Genomic DNA, 23,973 nt, shown 5'->3' with positions numbered 1-23,973 from the left:
TCCTAATCCGCAATGCAACGTTAGGTAATTTAATTACATCTATCATTCTCAATCTGCAATGAATATTGTCACTAACGATTTTTTTCACTTCAGTTACCTTTTTTTCGATTCCACAATGCGAATGGAATAGAGTAGCGGAAATATTGAGTCGGGTAGATAAAGGAAGAATAAGAAATACTTGTGTGAAGAGTTGAGAAAAGGTGGCTATCGCCAAGATATGATCTATAGTAGCTCTATAATAGGCTTTATGATTTATGTTACAAGTGTTCTGCGCCTATTTTCAAGGATTGTGTGCACACTCCTGCCCATATGGGTAGGACAATGACTGAAGTCCATTGATCCGTTGTACTAGAAAGCAGCCAATTTAAACTGTTTGGTGACCCGTAACTGCGAGCTTTTCGCATAGGTCACAATCCTTGACGCGTAACCTCACCTACCACGAATTTCTAATCGCCTCTTTATACATAAATCAAAATATTTGAATACAGCAAAAAGAATTACAATTTTTCTGCTTAAATTACAGTAACAAGGTAAATTAAATTTTTTTTGTCCATTTCCTGAGAATCATGAATTCATATATTATGCGTAGTCTGAGACATCATATTATGCATATGAGCATAGTCGTTTCAACTCTATGTTTATGTTCTTGAAACGACATTCTGGTTTGGGTAGTGCATACTAAGTTGGTTTACTTAACATCGCATAGGGTCAGAATAGAAAATTTGCATTATTTTTTAACACTCTATGGTAGTTTAGAAATAATTATTATCAAAAAGCAATTGTTTGTTTGAGAAATTAATGTTTGTTTGTTTAACGAATTCTTGTTTCCCTTGTGTTTCGCCTTGTGATAGAGTCAAGAGAGTACGGAAACATGTATATAGGCATTATTCGCAGGACGATGTGGCGTCGGCGGCGTATTAGTGATATTTATCGCGATGCGTTTGGTCAGCGTTCCCTCCGGCGTCCAGCAATGTCCATACAAAACACGTTAAGCGGCAACGACAGCTGAACATTATAAATCACATGGAAATTTTTTTTCTCCCCCACATTTGGTGTTCATGTCATATCCGCCGATTGTAATCCCTATTCTAATGTTATAAGGAAACGATAACAATTTCCGATCGAACAATCGCCTTGAGAGATATCGATAACGACCAACGATTATATACGGATAATAATGCACAAGTTTCAATTCACACTGTCGGGAATAAAAAATTATAATAGCGCCACTATCCGACGAATTGAAAATAATTCTTTGAGAATACCGAATTGAATAGGAATTAAAAAAAACTTTTTTAAAAAGTCCAAGTTTTAAATTAATCATTTTTCTAAATCCTAAGAATTTGTCCGCATCCAGCGAACATGCGAGTACTTTGAGGAAGGCTTAACTCAAGTGTTAATATTAAAGACAGTATGTAAAACGGGTAATCCGATGTTTAAACGGTTTTCATCCGTAATTCATAGTAATGTATGGACTCGACTGGCGGAGCTCGGAGCATAAGTTGATTTATGGGTACGTACGAGTGTCATTGAAGTCATGCGTCAGGGACCAACACTGAACAGGCTAAACCAGCCAACAGTCCCTCCCGACTTCTTTTTTTTTGCATCCTCCCAAGATAACACCAAAAGATTTCTTACCGCATTTCTTGTGAAGCCTCGAAATTATTTCTCTTTTTTAAAACTTCACTTTTTGAAATTTGAACAGTTGAGAATTTAAAATTGACTTACGGTTAACATAAATCTTGTAGGTTAAAGTTTCTAGCGAATCTTGATCTACTTCTAAAATGTACGTTCCGCCTTAATCTCATTGCATGAAGAAGAAGAAGAAGAGGAGGAGGAGGAAGATGCTGCGATAGTGGTCCGACGAAATGTTTTTTCGTTTTGAATTATTGCGTCCGGAATATTACCCTCCCTTTTGTATGAAAGTATATAGATAACCGAAAGTCAGTAGGAGCTGAGATGATTGGCTTTTGAAAAAAAAGATGCGAGCCTTCCCTTTATGATTTATGTTTGTCTCTTGTCGATTTTTTAAAAATTATTTCATAATTAATTTTTTTATTTCAGGTGGTTTGAGTACAACGGCAATTGTTCGTGTTCAAATAACGGACGTCAATGACAATAGACCAATTTTTAATCCTAGAAATTATAATGTGACCTTGAAGAATACGGAACCAATTAGTGGCGCAATTTTAAGATTATCAGCGACAGATCAAGATGCTGGTCTTTTTGGTCAAGTTGACTTCCGGATATCAGGTGGCAATGAAGCTGGAATCTTTCGGATAGACAGAAGCACTGGTGAGATTCATGTGGCACGACCGAGTCTTCTGGCGAGGTCGTCGGTGCATCAGTTGAACGTGACTGCAACAGATGCTGCGGGTCTCAAGAGTTCAACGGACGCCGAGGTTAGAATCACGGCGTCATCTTCTGTTCACAGATTAGCAATTTGTGAAAGGCCACGTTATACATTTATCGTTAAGGAAAATGTCGCTCAAAATTCTGTCGTTGGTACTATTAAGGATACTGGATCATCAACTGGTAAGTTGAAAACAAAATAATTATGATAAGGATCATAACTCATTATTTGTAACGAACGTAATTAAAAAAGCAGAAAATTTAGTTTTCGCCTTAAATGCGAAAACATAATACGGAGTCATACCCAATATTAATGATGATGATGATGATGATTGATGATAAGCTTTCCAGACTAACTTGTTTAGGTATTGGAAACTTTTGCTCATCACTATTTATAAACATAACATTTCAAATTCTCCTGCCGTTTTTGATGAACCCATTTCCTGAAAACCGGACACCTATCTACAATTTCCATTTCTTGTTATCTCCGATCAGCAATGCAACTTTGCATTTAAACTCAATTAATATCTTAGACATGTAAATTTACAGGAGATCTTGATACATCATTGCGCGGCGTTAATGTTTTCTGAGTATAGTAAATTCTTGCAAGGGAGTGATTAATAGATTTCTGAAAAGTTGAATAAAAAAAAATAAGACTAAATATAAATAAAAAAAAAGGATTGAAAAAGAATTTGATGAAAAAGTTTTTCTCAAATTTACAAACGTCTTAGGGATTTAGAGATTTATCACACTATATGTTCACTTCCTATTTATTGGGAAGAGGTAATTTGACCACCAGTGAAGAACAGATCCAGGATCGATGACTCGATGATTACACGTAGGCGAGGGATAGAGGGAATCAGACACGTAGGAGGCGAATAACTTTTTTTTTCTTCTTATTCTTGCTTTAGGTTTAACGTTAAGGGACTAGTGTTTATGTACAGTTATAAGGAATGAAATACCCTTCTTGAAGATATTGAACGATTGATATGGAAAATAAAAGAATATTTTAAATTCAAAAGAGACTATTAATTAATATTTAGAAAATTTGTTTTACAATTTTCTCACTTCTTTAGAATTTCTGTCTTTTAAAACTAGAAAATTCGCATTTTAAAATCAATCGGAATTTTCAATTTTTAGAAAGTTAGTGACTATTCTGAAAAAATAGACACAGAACGTGAGATTTCCTGTGTGTGAAGATTTTTAGAATTTTTTTTTACATTACAATTTCAAATTACTCTCTCGAAGTCTCAGGGGATTAGAAACTGAGAGTTTGAGAAATATTTTACGTGAACGTTAGTTTCTTTTATTTTCACATCTCTATTTACATTTCAAGTACAAAACACTTTGGAAAATTATTCCACGCGACGCTTTCGTGTTAGCATAGTCGTGTCACGACTGAGTATATAAACGATGCCAAGAATACATTTTATCGATCAGAACATTTATATTTAATTCTATCGACTATTTCTTTTAAGGAAAGATAAAAAATATTCCCATGCAAATCGATTTGATAGATTTTTTTGTTGTCAACAGTGTTAAATTGTATAACTTTATCTTTACGTTGCAAACGGATATCGTAATTAAGTTAACATTTATATTACATTTATTATCAATCCGGAATGTTATATTACATTGTTTAGGTTTATCTAACACTCCAAAATCACGTTTCCAAAGTTGGTAATTAAAGATTAACACGGCAATTTGCAAAGCAATATTAGGTATTTTAGGTTAAGTTAACATTTCCAATCTGCTATAGAATATTAGGTAATTTATGTCCAGCAATCATTCACAATCTGCAATGACATTTTGGATAGTTAAGTATCAGCCAAAATTCCCAATCAACGATGCTAGATTATGCAACTTAATTACATCAGTCATTATCAATCTGGAATGTAATATTACATAGTTTCAGTTTGGCTCACACTCCCAAATCACGATCCAATATTACGTAAATAAAACTTTACGATCATCCTCAATTTGCAATGCAATATTAGATAGTTTAGGTTCAGCTAACATTCTAAATCCACGATGAAATATTACGTAATTAACGTACTGATACCATTCGCAATCAGAAAATTAATATTAGCTAATCTAAGTCCATCAAGCATTCATAATCCAAGATGTGATTTTGGGTTGTGACGTTACATTTTTCATTATCAATCCACAAATTAATATTAGGTATTGTAAATGCGTTTACCATTCCCAATCCGCAATGGAATTTTACTATTTTATGTTCAGCAATCGTTCACAATCCGCAATGCAATATTAGATCTTTTAGATACAACTATCACTCCCAATTTGCAATGAAATATTAGCTAATTGAAGTCTAGATAATATTTGCAATCCACATAATAATTTTAGGTATTGTAAATAGCTTTATCATTCCTAATCTGCAATCCAATATTAGATACTTCAAGTTTAGCTAACTTTCCCAATCCGCATTGCAATATTTAGGTGATCTATTCCAAAAATCTTTATGGCAATATTAGGTGATTCATGTCCATCTATCATTCACAATTCGCAATGTAATTTTGAGCAGTTACGGTTCATGTAACATTCTCAATTTTTTATTCAGTGTTGGGTAATTTAATGACATCTATGGTTCTCAATCTGCAATGCAATATTAGATCATTTAATTACTTCTATTACAATTACAATCCTCAATGCAATTTTGGGTGGTTAAGTTTCAGCTAACATTCCCAATCAGCATTAAAATATTAGCTAATTGAAGTCCGGATATAATTCACAATTCGTAATGTACTTTAGGGTAGTTTAGTGTCATTTATCATTTTCAATCCTTGATGAAAAATTAGGTAATTTACGTTCAACTATCATTTGCAATCTGCAGTACAACATTAACTGGTTAATTGCAAGTTACTATTGGATCGTTTAGGATAAGCTGTTGAAACCTGGTGGAAAATTTCCTAATTCCATTAGAACTAAAATTCTCTCACTTGTGTTAATGTTGGTTTTGAGACACACGATAGACACCAACAGAAAGAAGCAAATTGCTTGGGAAAAAAATAAACAACCAAAAGTCACGAGTTGAGTTTTAAGATGGGACTTTAAAAGGAAAGAGAGAAGTGTCGTTGCCTTGCTCTGGTGAAATCGCGTGTATAAGTTAAGAAACGTATACATTGATATGCGACGAATTTGCATATGCGGGCCAAGCAGCAAAACAATACGACCACCAGTATGGCACCCATGGTTTTAAAGTACCGGCAATAGCGGAATCTATAACGCTGTTCATGGGACGGAGGGATACGTACTTTACAGGGTGTATCAGTTATAGCGCATTGAGCGCAGGTCGTGACGTGGCCTATCTTGCATCGGATGTACCTCCAGTGTGGAAACACGGATACGTACCTCCATCCCCTTGGACCCTACGTTCCGTCCTCTTTCTCTCTCTTTCTTTCTTCATCTTTTTTTTTCTTTTCACAACAAATATACAAAAGTATGCTTCTTTCTTCAAAACCACCTGTTTACAATCATTCTCTCTTTGTCTTAAGAAGAAGAAGAAATCAACGACACATAAATTTGTAAGAGATTAACCGATCTTTTTTTTTTCGTTTCCACAATGAAGTCTGATCGATTTCAATGGAGCTTCATAAGTTACAATATTCATCAGATATCTTTTTCTTAGAGGACTGTCGCTGATGATGCAGAAAAAAAAACTTATATAATGTGAATATTTTCTGATACTCCAAAGTGATTGTAAAATGAATGATGAATTTTTCAGGTATTGTAATAAAAAAAAGGAAGTTTTCTTGGGAATTACGCAAATGTTTTTTGAGAGGCAAGAGAAGTTTTTGCTATCTTTCATGAATCTTTAGTTCACTCGAGATGGTAGAGACAAATCCGAGTGTGCGACTTGCCAGAAAATTTGAAAGTTCAGTGAAAGCATGACTAGTGCCTGAATTACATTAAGATTGATAACAATGATGTCTCACGAATAGTACAAAATAAATTGTAATTCAGACTAATTTTTAAAAAGAGTATTTATTATAAATCTGCTGGATCAGGGTTGCCACAAAATACTTAATTTTCTTTTTCCCTGACCTCCATAGACAGAATTTTACCTCTTTTCCTGAAACCTAAAGAATTGTAAACTTTTTCAAAAACATCAATAACTTCATTTTTAAATAAATATTTAATTATTATTTTTCCATACGAATTAAAATTCTTTAACGATTCTAATTCAAAAGAATTTGAAATTTAACAACTTAGAAAAATATTATAAAACATGAAGAAATGATCGATTTCTTCATGTTTTTATAATAATTAAAAATAACCCAATGATAGAATTATTATTTTATATAAAAATATTGTTACTCTAACTTTTTCGAAATTATTTTCATCATTTCAATTCACCTATTATTTTATAGAATTTTCAACTAAAATTCTTCTTTAAATCCATTATTTTTAATAATTCTTAAAAAAGTTCTTAATGAAAATTTTCAAATCCATTTGTTTACAATTCAATTTTACCATAAATTTTGATTATTAGGATATTCTTCATTTAAATAGATATGAGAGAATGTAATCTTCTAATAAATTCAACGAAAACTTCAAATAAAATTTTTTAAAATTTTTCGAGAAAATTAGTTTAACAGAATTTTTAATTTAAAAGTATGAAAAATTCAGATTTTTAAAGATTTTAATTTAAAACCTTTTCAAAATTCAATTATTTCTAAAAATTTACGCTATAATGCTTTTAATATTTAATTATTATCTAAAATTTTAAACAAAATTCATTTTGAAATAAATTTTTATTAGAAAATTCTACGAGAATTCAATTATTTAAACACAAAAATAAATAATTTATTGAATAATTGAATGTTTGTTAGAACTAAATTTTTAGGATGAATTTTATTAACAACTTTTGAAAATAATTAATTTCATTTAAGGAATTTAGTTAAAATTTTACAGAAAATTATTAAATTAAATAATTTTATCACAGTTTTTGAAAATAATTAAAAACTTTTGAAGAATTTTATTAAAATTTTGAAGAATAATTGAATACATGAGAAGAATTTGAATAATAATATATAAAAATAATTGCATTAATGCGAAAAATTTTATTAAATTTTGTTTAAATAATTGAATTTAATAATTTTAAAATAATTGAATATTCCTGAGAATAATTTAAATAATAATTTATGAAAATAATTGCATTAATGCGAAGAATTTTATTAAATTTTGTTTAAATAATGAAATATTGTCAAGAATTTTATTGCAATTTGAAACCTTTTCGAAATTCAATTATTTATATAAATTCACGCTATAATGCTTTTAATATTCAATTATTATCTAAAATTTTAACCGAAATTCATTTTTAAATAAATTTTTAATAGAAAATTCTACGAAAATTCAATTATTTAAACACAAAAATAAATAATTTATTGAATAATTGAATGTCTTTTAAAACTGAATTTTTATGAAGAATTTTATTAACAAATTTTGAATTCTTATGATGAATCATGTTATTTATGAAAATAATTGAATTTTACAACGAATTTTTGTAAAATTCCTAAAAATAATTGAATTTTGTCGAAAAATTTTGCAATTTATAAAGATAATTGAAATGTTGACGAGAATTTTTTTTTTAATTTTTGAAAATAAATGAATTTCTGCGAAGAATATTTTATTAATTTTAAAAATAATTGAATTCTTATGATGAATCAATTTATTTATGAAAATAATTGAATTTTACAACGAATTTTTGCATGATTCCTAAAAATAATTGAATTTTGTCGAAGAATTTTGCTATTTATAAAGATAATTGAAATGTTGACAAGAATTTTTTTTTAATTTTTGAAAATAATTGAATTTTACAACGAATTTTTTTTTAAATTCCTAAAAATAATTGAATTGTGTCGAAGAATTTTGCTATTCATTTATAAAAATAATTGAAATGTCACCATTTTTTTTTAGATATTTCGAAAATAATTGAATTTCTGCGAAGAATTTTATTAAATTTAAAAGTAATTGAATTCTTCTGATGAATCAAATTATTTATTAAAATAATTTAATTTCTGCAAAGTATTTTATTACTTTTCAAAAGAATTGAATTTTTCTCATAGATTTTGATATTTATCCAAAATAATTGAATTTTGGAAAAGAATTTTATTAAAATTCTTTAAAATAATTGATTTTATGGGAAGAATTTTGTTGTTTATCAAGATAATTGAATATTCTTTTGCAGAATTACTTAAAATTTTCTGAAAATAATTCATTTTCTTGGACGAATTAATAGTTATTTATTTATAATTGAATTATTACAACGAATTTTATTATGTTATTGAATAATTAAATTTGAAATTCAGCGATGAAAATAATTCAATTCCTAAAAGAAATTTTATTCTTTATAAAAATAATTGAATGTTTTCGTAGAATTGTATAAAAAATTTTTTGCAATAATTAAATTTTGTTGACAAATTTTTTGAAAATAGTGAAAATTGAAAATCATTGAAAAATTTGGAAAATATTAGAATTTTGCAAAGAATTTTATTCAAATTCCTAAATGTAATTGAATTTCAGTGATGAATTTTGTTATTTATGAAGGTAATTGAGTTGGAACTTTGGAAATGTATAATATTAAAAATTTCATTCTTGTCAAATATATAAAAAAATTGAAGGTTTTGTATTAGAATTTGCGATAAGTTGATAAGTTTACGAGGCAAACAAAAAAGACAAATTCAGAATTTTCTTATTAATTCTAAAAATTTAATTCTTTCCAGTACTTTTAATAAAAATTCTTGACTTTTTCCTGATTTTCCTGACCAATTCTATTTTCCCTGACTTTTCCCTGATTTCCTTGATCAATTCTATTTTCCCTGACTTTTCCCTAATTTTCCTGACTAATTCTATTTTCCCTGACTTTTTCCTGAATTCCCTGATTTGCCTGACTTGTGACTGTTGGATTGTCATTGGGCAAAGAATTGTCAACTGATTTTTGGTTCTCGCGTTCTTTCATTTTATTCACTTGTAACTTTCAACATTCTTTTCCCTTTCTATTCCTCTCATCTTTAAAGTTACTTTTTTCTCGTCTTCCCTTTTTGAACCCCACCTCTCCTCACTTTATATGCTGTTAGTCTCAAAGTCAAGCAAAGCGGCGATATTTAAAGCGTATGCAAAGAGTGCACCAACAGAGGGTGGATGGTGAGGACGCGAGAGGGAAATGGGATGAAGAGAAACAGAAATAAAGAAAAAAACATACCGAACAATGGCGGCTTGCGTTCGGCTGCCCGGAATCCGACTCGCTACGATTTATGTGACCTCGACAACGACGGTCCTCATCCTCTCATTCTATCTCTTTTACTCTTCTATTCGATTCCTCGAGAGTTGAAGAATCTTCCCAAGAGGACTCTCTCGATATAATTTCTCCTGAATTTCAACGAAAATGAAATTTTGAAATTTTTCTTCATTTAGGATTATTAAATTAAAGGTGAGACTAAAGAAGACAAGAAGTAAAAAAATTAGTTAAAATTGTGATAATTGGGAATGAAAGTTCACATGGAAAAATTAGATATTCTCGTGTTTGTCGATTTGTTGAATAAAGTCGTGTTTTTAGAATTAAAAAAATATTCCAACATTTCATTCTCGCGATTTTCTATTCACTAATCAAGATACGTACATCGATGACCTTTCTCTCTCAATTGCAATTTACTCACTGGTGATCAAAAATAAGTTTTTGCAAACTGCGTTATAAGAGGTTTTAATCTCACATTGTAATCTCGGGAGAACTTTGACTTTTCCGAGTGTTTAATAGTCTAATAGAAACGCTTTATCGTCGATTTAAATCCCTTGTCGCTTTCAATCCATAAATTTACAAACTAACCAGAAGCGAGCAATATTTTAAAATTGCTCAACATTTTCACCTTTTTCTCTATGTCTCTAAAATACACTTTCTGAATTTAATTTCAATATTTCAAATATCAATTTTTTGATAAAAGTTTAAAAAAAAAACCCCCCATTTATGAATATTTTTCTCGCAGTGCTTCTTTTTTTGAATAAGAAAAAATAAGTTCTTCTGTACCCACGCTAAATGGTCGACGCAGTCATCGCGCGCCGACTTAAAGTTATCCGCATGTGGTGGTAAAACGCCAAGGTAGAAACGACAAGACAATGGCCGGTGACAATAAGGCCGGATCTCGGTGAAAAATAATTTCAACGAACAAAAAAAAAAAAATAAAAAATTTATGCTTGTGGTTGGAGCCTACCATAGACAACAAACTAAAGGGCACACACCAACCAGGTCTGAATTCTTCTTAAGTACAACACGATTGTGTAAATACCCGACAACAACCTTCATCATTTCATGCGGCTAATTCTCCCATAGTCCCTTTCATATACTATATTATATTGAATAACATTTTTTTTATCTAAAAAAAATCGAATTTCTAGAAGAGTGGAAATTTTTTTTTTCTGAATAAAAAAAAAAATAGAGAAGATAGATCCTACTGATGCTATTACACCCATTCTTATCCACATTACAGTTGTTGTTGGCGCAGCTTCTGACTAGAAAGATATATACATTTCCTTGTATTCATACGTCATGTTCACCAAGAGACATGTACTCCGATTTAACTGGGAGGATCGTTAGTTGGCAAAAGCCTCGAAATTACATTCATAGCGAATATAATAAACTACTCTACATTCCTTTTTCGATCTTTTTGAGAAAACATAGCCCTTTAAGAGTGAATTTAAAAAAAAAAATTGACAGACAACTTTTTATACACATATATGAGGGAATGGAGATTTATTTCCCTTTAGAGGGTAAATTTTTAATGTTTGTCTGATTTATTTACAAAGCGCTAGTCTTTAAGCTATAAGAGAACTAATGCATGGTTGTCACAAAAATTTAATTTTGTTTTTCCCTGACATTTCCCTGATTTCCAGACTTTTTTCCAGACTGATCTTAACTTTTTCCCTGACCCTAAAGAATATTCTGATTCACTCTAAAAATGATTAGATACTCGAAAAAAAATTTCTATTACATTTATTTACGAATTTTCATAATTGTAAAATTATTCAAAAACACCAATGACTTCATTTTTATGAAATAAAAATAAATATTTAATTTAATCATTATTATCCTTCCGTAAAAATTAAAATTTTTCAAAACATTCAAATTCAAACCTTTTGAAATACAATAATTGATAAAAATATTATTAGAAAACATGAAGAAATGGATCATAATAATTAAAAATGACTGAGTGAAAAAATCATTAATTTATATAATAAGAATATTATTCTCCTTCAAAAATGTAACTCCTTCAAAAATATTTTCATCATTTCAATTTAATTATTATTTTCTACAACTTTTAAATAAAATTCTTCTTTAAATCACATTATTTTTAAAAATTTTTAAAAAAGATCTTCTTGAGAATTTTCAAATCCATTTGCTTACAATATTCAATTTTACGTGAAATTTCGATTATTCGGCAATTCTTCAATTAAATGTAGATTAGAAAATAAAAACTTGAAATAATTTTAAAAAATTTTAATTAAGCTTTTTGAGGAAAATTAATTCTAAAGAATTTTTAATTAAAAGTTTGAAAAATTTAGATTTTCAAAGATTTTAATTCGAAACCTTTACAAAATTCAATTATTTCTAAAAATTGAAATTATTAGTAAATTCTCAAAAATTCAATTATTATCTAAAACTTTAACTGAAATTAATTTTTAAATCAATTTTTATTAGAAAATTCTACGAGAATTCAATTATTTAAATACAAACATAGATAATTTATTGAATAATTGAATGCTTCTAAAAATTGAATGCTTGTACATAATTTTATCAACAAATTTTTAAATAATTGAATTCTTTCGACGAATTTTAATAAAATTTTTAAGAATGATTACATTGTCCAAGGGATTTGCTTAAAATTGTATTTAAAATAATAATTGAAATTCTGCAATGAGTTTTATTATTTGCTTTCGAAAAAATTTATAAAAATTCTATTTTTAATAATTAAATTCCTGTGAAATTTTCATTTTTTTTGAAAAATAATTGAATATTTGTGTAGAATTTTTTCAAAATTGTTTATTAATAATTGAAATCTTGTGAAAAACTTTATTTAAATAGTAAAATATTGACAATTATTGAATAAAGAAAACTTTTTAAAATTAAATTAAATTTTCCATGAATTTTATTGAAATTTTTGAAAATAATTGAATTTTATTATTATTTTATTTTTCAATTATTTTAAAAATAATTGAATTCTTATAATGAATACTATGATTTATGAAAATAATTGAATATTGCAACGAATTTTTTTAAAATTTTTGAAAATAATTGAAGTTTGTCGGAGAATTTTGATATTCGTTTATAAAGATAATTGAAATGTTGACGATTATGTTTTTAGATTTCTTGAAAATAATTGAATTTGTGCGAAGAATTTTATTAATTTTGAAAATAATTGAATTCTTATGATGAATAAAATTATTTATGAAAATAATTGAATTTTGCAACGAATTGTATTAAAATTTCTAAAAATAATTGAATTTTGTCGAAGAATTTTGCTATTCATTTATAAAGATAATTGCAATGTTAACAATTTTTTTTTAGATTTTTTGAAAATAATTGAATTTTTGCGAAGAATTTTATTAATTATTTTAAAATAATTGAATTTTGATGAATATTGGTATTTATGAAAATAATTTAATTTTACAACGAATTTTTGTAAAATTCCTCAAAATAATTGAATTTTGTCAAAGAATTTTGCTATTTATGAAGATAATTGAAATGTTGACGAGAATTATTTTTTAATTTTTAAAAATAATTGAATTTTACAACGAATTTTTTAAAAATTTCTAAAATAATTGAATTTTGTCGAAGAATTTTGATATTCGTTTATAAAGATAATTGAAATGTTGACAAGAATTTTTTTTAATTTTTAAAAATAATTGAATTTCTGCGAAGAATTTTATTAATTTGAAAAATAATTGAATTCTTGCGATGAATCAAGTTATTTATATGAAAATAATTGAATTTTACAACGAATTTTTGAAAAATTTCTAAAATAATTGAATTTTGTCGCAGAATTTTGCTATTTATATAGATAATTGAAATGTTGACAAGAATTTTTTTTAATTTTTGAAAATAATTGAATTTCTGCGAAGACTTTTATTAATTTTAAAAATAATTGAATTCTTGTGATGAATCAAGTTATTTATGCAAATAATTGAATTCTACAACGAATTTTTGTAAAATTCCTAAAAATAATTGAATTTTGTCGAAGAATTTTGCTTTTCATTAATAAAGATAATTGAAATGTCAACAATTTGTTTTAGATTTTTAAAAAAAAAAATGGAATTTTCGAAAAGAATTTTGATATTTATTAAGATTGAATTCTTCCATAGAATTGCGTTAAAATTGTTAAATGACATTAGTAATAACAGAGTGAGGTATCAGATTCAAGTAAAGAAGACTAATCCGTCACTTGTCCTAGAATTGAAGACGTTATCTCTGAATTGAATCGACCGTTAATGTCCTGAAAGCGAAGGATATGTCACGACACGTCAATATAACATTAAACACAGTGATTGAAGATCTGATCGAGAAATGAAAAATGAAAAAAAAATATGAAGAGGCAGATGGCAAAAATGAAAAAAGTATATAGTATATAGGTAACTCTAGAGAATGAATCGAAAAAGAAATATTGAAGAAATAAAAAAAAATATGAGAGAATCGAAGAAATAGAAATAAGGAAAAAGGGTTGAATACAAGACAGAGAGAGGCAGAGAGAGAGAGAGAGGGAGAGAGAAGAACAAGCAAGACCCCCGTCAGCGACAGCGTGCCTTTCCCGCGGTATCGCTTCTTCATCGCATTCGTCGCGTCGTTCGACCTGCGGCTAATCATCATTATTTAATTACGAGATTGTTTTTATTCACCAAAGGTATATATCGCCTCCCGCGTATACGAAAACCAAGTTTCAATTTACGTATACGAAATTAATTCGTAATTCTTAATTAAAAACAACCGAATTCTTAATTGAATATCATTAAAAGTGAAATATCAAGAATACTTTTTCAAAATTTATTATTCGCCGATCTCGTTTAAAATTATACAATGTCGAATAAAATTTTATTAAATATTATTTATATCAGAATTCAAATCGATTTCAAACTAATCTAATTGATTTTTAATTTCATATTGTATCCGCCATTTTGAATTTTCAAATTCTGACCCCATATTCGTAATTATCGACCCCAAAAACCCCCGAGTAGTGGGTTTCAAGCGAATTTAGCCGATTTTCAATTTTATGTCCGCCATTTTGTATCCGCCATTTTGAATTTTGAAAATCTGACTTCAGATTCGTAATCAAACCCTAAAAACCCCCTGGTGACAATTTTTAAGTAAATTTTATTGACTTTTAATTTCCTCGACCGCCATATTGGTCCCGCCATTTTGAATTTTTAAATTCTGACATATTCATATTCGTCAATATCGATCCCAAAAACCCCCGAGTTGCAAATTTCAAGCGAATTTAGTCGATTTTTAATTTTTTATGTCGGTTATTTCGAATTTTGAAAATCCGACTTCAGATTTGTAATCATCGACCTTAAAAACCCCCCAAGTAGCGAATTTTAAGCAAATTTAGTCGATTTTTAATTTTCATGGCCGCCATATTGGGTCCGCCATCTTGAATTTTGAAAATCTGACTTTAAATTTGGAATTTGCGATTCCAAAAACTCCCGGGTAGCGAGTTTCAAGCGAATTTAGCCGATTTTTAATTTTATGTCCTCCATATTGTATCCGCCATTTTGAATTCTGAAAATCCGACTCCAGATTTGTAATTATCGACCTCAAAAACCCCCAAGTAAGGATTTTTAATCGAGTCCAATCAATTCTTCATTTCCATGGTCGCCATATTGGATCCGCCATCTTGAATTTTGAAAATCTGTTTTTAAATTCGTAATTAGACCCCAAAAAAAGCCCGGGTGACAAATTTGATGTCAATTTGATTTAATTTTAACGTTATCGACCGCCATATTGTGCCCGCCATCTTGAATTTTGAAAATCTGACTTCAGATTCGTAATTAGCAGTAATTCAGGTTCGAGAACCTCTCTACAATGTATTTATATTTCCTAGTGGCTATTAACGTTTCCAACCGGTGATATCGTAATCGACAATGGATTACCACCCCAACGCTGACTTCCCACTCGTTTAAAGGAAATCATCCGTTACGAGTTAATTATTAGTAAAATAAGAAAACAATTCAGTGTTTGAATTCTATTTTTCAAAATTGTTTTTAAAAATATTTTTTAAATACTATTTAACCATAATTTTTATCTTTCAATTCCTGCCTCCGTACATAAAAGGAAAAATTGACAAATAAAATTTATCAATTATGTATATTTTCATTTTCTAATTAGATAAACGATTCCTCCGAAGAAAGAGGAGAAAAATAAATTTTAAATAAATTTAAAAAAATAAATTTTAAAAAATAAATTTTTATAGATATTTTCTTTGCAATTGACAGTTTCCATTGGTTTGCTAATATCTCTGCATATCCACGCGAGTTTCAATTAAATTGCCATTGGAACAAAACCAGTTTAGAAACCAGGTTTTCTCATCAAATAAACCAGTAGCTATTTGATGAGACAAACTTCTCTCTTCGATCGTTTCTAGATTCTGTTTGGCTAAATATTTTTTTTATTTTCTCAATTGCAAATAGACACTTAGCGAGACGAATTACCCGAACTGATTAGAAGTCATGACGATAAATGTACGGAGATAAGGTGTTTGGGGGAAAAAACTCCCTATGATATGATTTTCATAGTAAGTGGTAGCTCAAGTTACCTAATGAACACTTTATCGAATCCAGAAGTTGATATTTTTTTTTTATTTTTTTTTTATTCTTGGGGTATTTTATAAATAAATTATTATCAGGAGTGAGAATAGTGGTAGTGGAGGCGGATGAGATGGCGTTCACAGAGAGAGAGGCGCTTAAAGGAAGAAAAAAGAAAGACATTAGGAATCGGGATGCTGCGACTGTAACGTCTCTGAACACACGGTGGGAGCGCAAGTGAGTCGTGCCCATGAAGGGATCTCGGGTGGGAGGGGAGGAAGAGGAGGAGGAGGAGGTATAGAGTCAAGGGAAGAAGACCACGCACGAGAAAACGGGAGTCAAGGAACTAGAAATGAATTCCACCTGTGTGAGAGATAGAGAAGGTAGAAAGAAGAAGAAGAAGAGAGCAAATCAACACTGGAGACACTGGAGAGACAAAAAAATATCTTCAAGAATATTCTTTTAACTTAAGGAAAGGAAAAAATTCTTTTTCCAAAAATAATTAATTTTCAACGTTGAATCTAAAAATTACAATAGAGGCTTTTAAGTAATTAAAGTGATTATATTTTCGCTATGGAGGACACAAAATATTAAAATCAATGAATGATCCAGGAATATTGGCAATCGTTGACGCGTGCCGATCTTCTGATTAATAGTCAACAAGAATAAATTTTCTAACAATAATAATTTTCTGCTTTAAAATGTTTACGAGCATTTATAGTTTTAAAAAATTCAATTTTCCCCCCTGTAGAAATAATTTGTAATTGCAATTGATTTATTAATTATTTATTTAGCCAGAAGGTAAACGAGTTTTGAAGGAACTCAAAAAGGAATTAAATTCCGATAATCGAGCGCTTTTTCAAAAAGTATTTCTCGATCGGAATTCCTATACTTGTCGGTGTGTGTATCTCTATCGAGAGTGTAGCATTTGAATCGATCCTCCTCTTCGCTGAAGCCGCTTCCTGCAAAACAGAGATTGTTTTTAGGTCTAGAAGGGGAGTTTGCCTCTATACGCTCATCGCTGAAAAGGAAACGTATATAGTATTTGCTTGTAAGATGTACAAGGACGAAAGGGTGCTCATTACTAATTCTCACTATCTCTTTGGCTCACTTCATTCTCTCTATTGGCTCTCTCTTTCTCGGATTCTCATTCGATAAAAAGTCGCTCTTAATTCGCATCACGGGTGCTGCTGCTTCTACTGCTACTTCCACTGCTGCTGCAAAACGTTCGTCTCAACTAAAAGAGGACCCTTGAAACGATTTCTCCCAAGAAGAGAGTCTCGAACTGTGCGGCGAAATGTAGAAATAAAGAAGAAGAAGAAGAAGAAGAAGATGAAGAAGAAGCGGGACGAGAAATGAAAGAAAAGAAAAATATACGGTGGACAATTTTTCGAATTAATCGAATTTGCAAGCGATTTGTCTTCGTTACACCCACCCAGGTAAGCCACAGCGGGTAACCAAGAAGGGGATGACGAGTCGACTTTTTTTTCGCACATTGAGGACACGCATATGTCGACACCACGAGTTTCTAAATTAACAAAAGAGGATCTTCAGGGTTGACACAAAAAAAACTTAATTTCCTCTTTCCCTGACTTCTCCCTGATTTACAAACAAAATTGTCACTTTTTCCCTGAAACCTAAAGAATTGTAAAATTTTTCTAAAACATCAATAACTTCATTTTTAAATAAATATTTAATTATTATTTTTCCATACGAATTGAAATTCTTCAACGATTCAAATTCAAAACAATTTAAAATTTAACAACTTAAAAAAATATTATAAAACATGAAGAAATGGATCACTCCGAGTCGTCGACTCGGAGTGATCGATTTCTTCATGTTTTTATAATAATTAAAAATAATTTAATGATAGAATTATTATTTTATATAAAAATATTGTTACTCTAACTTCTTCGAAATTATTTTCATCATTTCAATTCACCTATTATTTTCTAGAATTTTCAACTGAAATTCTTCTTTAAATCAATTATTTTTGAAAATTCTTGAAAAAGTTCTTTATGGGAATTTTTAAATCCATTTGTTCACAATTCAATTTTACCATAAATTTCGATTATTAGAAAATTCATCATTTAAATAGATATTCGAAAATAAAAACTTCTAATAAATTCAAGAAAAAATTCAAATAAAATGTTTCAAAATTTTAATTAAAAAGTATGAAAAATTCAAATTTTCAAAGATTTTAATTTAAAAGTATGAAAAATTCAAATTTTCAAAGATTTTAATTTGAAACCTTTTTAAGAATAAATTATTTCTAAAAATTTACACTATAATGCTTTTAATATTCTATTATTATCTCAAATTTTAACACAAATTCATTTTAAAATAAATTTTTATTAAAAAATTCTACGAGTATTCAATTATTTAAATACAAATATAGAGAATTTATTGAATAATTGAATTTTTCTTAAAATTAAATTTTTATACATAATTTTATCAAAAAATTTTTAAATAATTGAATTCTTTCGACGAATTTCAATAAAATTTTTAAGAATAATTACTTTTTTCAAGAAATTCGATTAAAATTGTATTCAAAATCATTGAACTTCTGCAATGAGTTTTATTATTTATGAAAATAATTGAATTATTGTGAAGAATTTTGCAAAAAAGTTTAAAACAAATGATTTTTTTCAATAAAATTTATGCAAATTCTATTTTTAATAATTGAATTCCTGGGAAATTTTTATTTTTTTTTAACAATAATTGAATATTTGTGTAGAATTTTATCAAAATTATTGTTTAATAATTGAATTCTTTTGAGAAATTTTATTAAAATCATAGAATATTCAAAATCATTGAATTAAGAAAAATTTTTGAAAATGAAGTTTATTAAAATTTTTAGAAATAATTGAAGTTTATTACTTTTGAAAATAATTGAATTTTAGAGATTATTTAGGAAAATAATTGAATTTTGCAATTAATTTTATTAAAATTCCTGAAAATAATTGAATTTTTGTTGAAGAATTTTGCTATTCATTTAAAAAGATAATTGAAATGTTGATATTTTTTTTTATTTTTTGAAAATAATTAATTTTTTTTTAAGGAATTCAGTTAAAATTTTATAGAAATTTATTAAATTAAGGAATTTTATCACAATTTTTAAAAATAATTAAAAACTTTTGAAGAATTTTATTAACATTTTTAAAAATAATTGAATTCATGAGAAAAATTTAAATAATAATTTATGAAAATAACTGCATTAATGGAAAGAGTTTTATTAAATTTTGTTTAAATAATTGAAATTTTGTCAAGAATTTTATTGCAATTTTTGAAAATAATTGACTTCTTGAGAAGAAATTCGCTACCTGTTTTTAAAAATTACTTAAATCTTGACGAGAATTTTTAAAAAATTTTGAAAATAATTTAGTTTTTGCAAAGTATTTTATTACTTTTCGAAACAATTCTTCTGATAGATTTTCATATTTATCAAAATAATTGAATTTTGGAAAAGAATTTTATTAAAATTCCTTAAAATAATTGATTTTATGGTAAGAATTTTGTTGTTTACCAAGACAATTGAATTCTTTTGCAGAATTACTTAAAAAATTTTGAAAATAATTAATTTTTTGCGACGAATTAAAAGTTATGTATGAAAATAATTGAATTATTACAACGAATTTTATTATGTTATTGAATAATTGAATGTTTCTTAAAATTGAATTCTTTCGTCGAGTTTCAATAAAATTTTTAAGAATAATTGTATTTTTTGAGGAATTTATTTAAAATTGGATTAAAAATATTTGAAATTCAACGATGAAAATAATTCAATTCCTAAAAGAAATTTTATCCTTTATAAAAGTAATTGAATGTTTTCGGAGAATTGTATAGAAATATTTTTTCCAATAATTAAATTTTGTGACAAATTTTTTAAACTTAGTAAATATTGAAAATCATTGAATTGAGGAAAAATTTGGAAAATAATTGAATTTTGCAAAGAATTTTATTAAAATTTCTAAATGTAATTGAATTTCAGTAAAGAATTTTGTTATTTTTATGAAGATAATTGAGTTAAAACTTTGGAAACAATTAAATAATATTAAAAACTTCATTCTTGTTAAAAATATTAAAAAAATTGAAGGTTTTGTATTAGAATTCGTGATATGTTCATAGTTTACAAGGAAAACAAAAAATACAAATTCAAAATTTTCTTATGAATTCTAAAAATTTAATTTTTTCCAGTACTTTTAATAAAAATTCCTGACTTTTCCCTGGATTCCCTGACCAATTCTACTTTCCCTGACTTTTCCCTGAATTCCCTGATTTCCCTGATTTCCCTGAGTTGTGTCAACCCTGATCTTGTTCGAAAATGAGAACAAGAAGAATTTAACTTTCAAATTAAATATTTCTTAAACACTATTTTGGAATCTTTTTCCTTTATTTTATTCTATATCATCAATTGAAAATATTTCCTAAATGCAATGTTTACAAAAATTCCCCTCAATTCTTGACGATCCAAGAGAAAAATCATCAAAATATTTAGAAAAGCGATATCAGCTGATCAGAAAACGACCGCCATTTTAACGCATGCGTAGAAATTTTCTCCAAAATTCGAAATATTGAACACCATATTTAACATTCAGTTGAAAAATTCATCGAAAAGAAAGCATTCTCACCAAGCAAATTTTATGATCCGTTCCTCACGAATAGTTTGTCCCCGCTTTTTTGCAATGCATCGCGATTGTAATTTATTTGCTCGATAAATACTCAGCGAATCCTTTCTCGCAACCGGTAATTCCCCGAGTAATGAGTTGTGTGACCAGGGGTGCTGTGCACAGAGAGACACATTTCTGTGATATAAGCGTGGAATCCATTGAAATTTTACAACCAAAGAGAAATCATTATTCTCACACCGCACCGCGCATATTCTAAACTTCTTCTTCTTCTTCTTTTTGGTAGAGGGCAAGAAATCAAAGCTCTGTATTTATTAAACTGTTTATCATTCACATAATGGCTGAAACATTTTTAAGTTTCCTCTCTCTCTCTCTCTCTCTTAAAAACGAGTTGTGAAATTATAAAATATATCGCACAGTTGTTGGAAAGAAAATGATGTTTTTGCGATGAAGAAAATTGTAGAAGGGGAAAAATTGTGAAATGGATAGAATGAGTAGATATCGGGAGGGGGATTAAAAAAAATAAATTCAACGTTACTGGTTGCGATATACATATCATATAGGTACGTGAGTGGTTGAGCTGAAGTACGTGAGGTGCCTGAACTCGTACACCGGTGTGTACTTCTTGTACGATGCCGCATTTATACACTTAGAATGGCATATAAACTTACTACAGGTCGGTATGCATGGGTGTAGAAATAGAGGTTTATAAATTATGCTATTCACGTATCCCGGTACCCATCTTTAACTCTCCGCCGATGTCATTCAACGTTACTTGACAATCCATCGAATTCTAGAGCATTTCGCAAAAAATTTAGCATTTCGATCAAAATTTTTGAATTTTATTATGTCCCCCCAACATTTTCATTCTATACTAAAATTCATATAAAAAAAATTCACAAGAAACTATAAACCAAACGTTTCCTTCCCTAATAGCATTCGAAGATAAATAAAACCAATTTTTTAATTTTGTGCGAAATAAACTGAAGAACACTAGGAAATAGAAACACTGGGAAATACTCGAATGTTTCCAACGAATCGAAATCGTAAATTGAAGAAAGAAGCGGAATTGCAGAAATTATGCGATTCAGGTTCTCCTAAATATAGCATATGAACCTTGAAGTTGTAAATCAAGTTGGGAACATTCGATCCTTTGCTCCATTACAAATTAGTCTCTTCGTTCCTAATTAGTCGAATTAACGCGATACAAGACCACAAGGTCACTGAACAAACTATATTTTTATTCCCTTTTTTCCCTTTCTATTAATTCCTCTTGAATTTTTGCTGTCTCGAATTACACTTTCCTTTTAATTAGCGCTTTTTTATTCATCAACATCATCAGCAATATTAATCATCATTAAATTATAATACAGTTTTTTTCTTTCCATTCTAAATAGAATACAATTCTTTGTTCTAAATTGTCACGAAATTTTTCATTTTACAAAAATAATTTTTGTACTAACCCTTGTTTTTTTTTTTGCTTTTCTTTTTTTGCAGGAGTTGAAAGATCGATAAGATTTTATCTAGTCAGTGAGGAAATGGATTTCTCCATTGATCCAAACTCGGGTATTGTGAGGACAAGACAACTTCTGGATAGAGAGACTCGAGATAAATATATCCTGAGCATCGAGGCACGAGATGGACTCTCCGTTGGTTACTGTCAGGTGAGTGAATACTGTGGTAATAATAACTAACGATTATCGCACCAAGAATATATCTTTTGCCTTTTTAATATCCTTATAGGTACATATATATATACAAATAAATAGCGCAAGTGGTGTATACGCCCTTCTTGTTTTGCAAAGCACGCTAAAAGATTTACCATCAAGCTAAACCTACAATTTTCAAATAATGACTTCACAAAGTAGAATATATACTCTTTTTCGCGAACGATCTTTAGATGCATGTAATTTAACATCATGATAAGTATTTATGAAAAATCTTGAGTAAATATTTTTTTACACATTTCAATTGATTGTTTCTAGGGTAATTAATTTATCAACTAGTCATGTAGTTTCACAAAGTTTGTTAAATAATCACTAATCAGATTTGTGTTTAGATAATGACAATATTCTCATTTCTCATTTAACTTTTCTTTGATCGTAAAGTTTGTGAATAGAATTAAAAAAAACTTTTTGCGTAATGGAATATTGAAAATGTTTAATTAAGAATAAATTATGTTTACTATTATCTTGAATAAATTGTCAGTAGGAGACAGTAGTCGGCAGTCTCTTTGAAGTACAATTTCCCAAGTTTTCATGTTCGCTTTGACATTCAATGGAAGCATTTGTTCACATTTGTTCACATTTGTTTCGTGATAACCAAAAAAGTAGCTAATGTTTTTTTGAAATTTGATGAGATGAATAAATCGTTTTAATTTTTTTTTTGATTTTTCCAGATCGAGCTGACAGTTGAGGATGTGAACGATAATCCACCATCGTTTCCAACAAACACGGTACGAATATCCGTTCCGGAATCTCATCCATTACATACGCCGTTGTATGTTGCGCATGCATGGGATCCGGACTTGACACCAACGTCACCAATTCGTTACATCTTGGCGCAAAACAGCAACGATCTCTTTGGTATTGATGCTCGACTTGGAGAATTGTATCTCGCTCGTAGATTGGATTACGAGACACAGCAGAGGCACAGTCTCTTGATAAGTGCTCTCGATGGCGCTGGTCTCTCGGCGAATCTCAGTCTCAGTGTCGAGGTACAGGATGTGAATGACAACCCCCCAGTGTTCGAGAGGAACGAGTATCACGTTGAAGTACCCGAAGGCGCCAGACTCGATTCACAGGTGAGAAAAATCTTCATTACACGCCCGTCACAGAAAGCATTTGTTTATCGGAGTCACGATTACATATCACGGAATTCTTCATCGTTTCATCTGATGGCGAAAACTGTCTCAAACTCTAATTTCAATTTATGATTGGAATCCTAATTCCAATCCTAATTGGAATATTAAACCTTAATTCTAGAATGTCTTCCAGATGATACCAATTTTCTTGGGGGTCCTTTTCTTCAGTTAAAGATTTAACTGAAGAAAAAGACTCCCAAGAATATTGGGAGTCTTCTTCTTCAGCTAAATTTTTAACTAAAGAAAAAGACTCCCAAGAAGGACCCCAATTTTCTTGGGAGTCTTTTCCTTTTGTTAAAGATTTAGCTGAAGAAAAAGACTCCCAAG

At 28.9% G+C, this 23,973-nt stretch overlaps 1 protein-coding gene across 1 annotated transcript in view; it reads left to right on the top strand.

The window, feature by feature from the left end:
• The window catches only part of LOC122498687 (protein dachsous), a 375,424-nt gene that overhangs the window by 334,959 nt on the left and 16,492 nt on the right, over positions 1-23,973 (top strand). Inside the window, exons 3-5 of the mRNA XM_043606540.1 lie at positions 2,065-2,535; positions 22,281-22,447; positions 23,182-23,586. Coding sequence (XP_043462475.1) covers positions 2,065-2,535; positions 22,281-22,447; positions 23,182-23,586 — 1,043 coding nt within the window. The remainder of the gene's footprint in view (positions 1-2,064; positions 2,536-22,280; positions 22,448-23,181; positions 23,587-23,973) is intronic.

The sequence above is a fragment of the Leptopilina heterotoma genome, unplaced genomic scaffold (assembly GCF_015476425.1).
Source record: "Leptopilina heterotoma isolate Lh14 unplaced genomic scaffold, ASM1547642v1 Lhet_157, whole genome shotgun sequence".
Taxonomy (NCBI): domain Eukaryota; kingdom Metazoa; phylum Arthropoda; class Insecta; order Hymenoptera; family Figitidae; genus Leptopilina; species Leptopilina heterotoma.
This window is presented reverse-complemented; position numbering and strand designations above follow the sequence as displayed.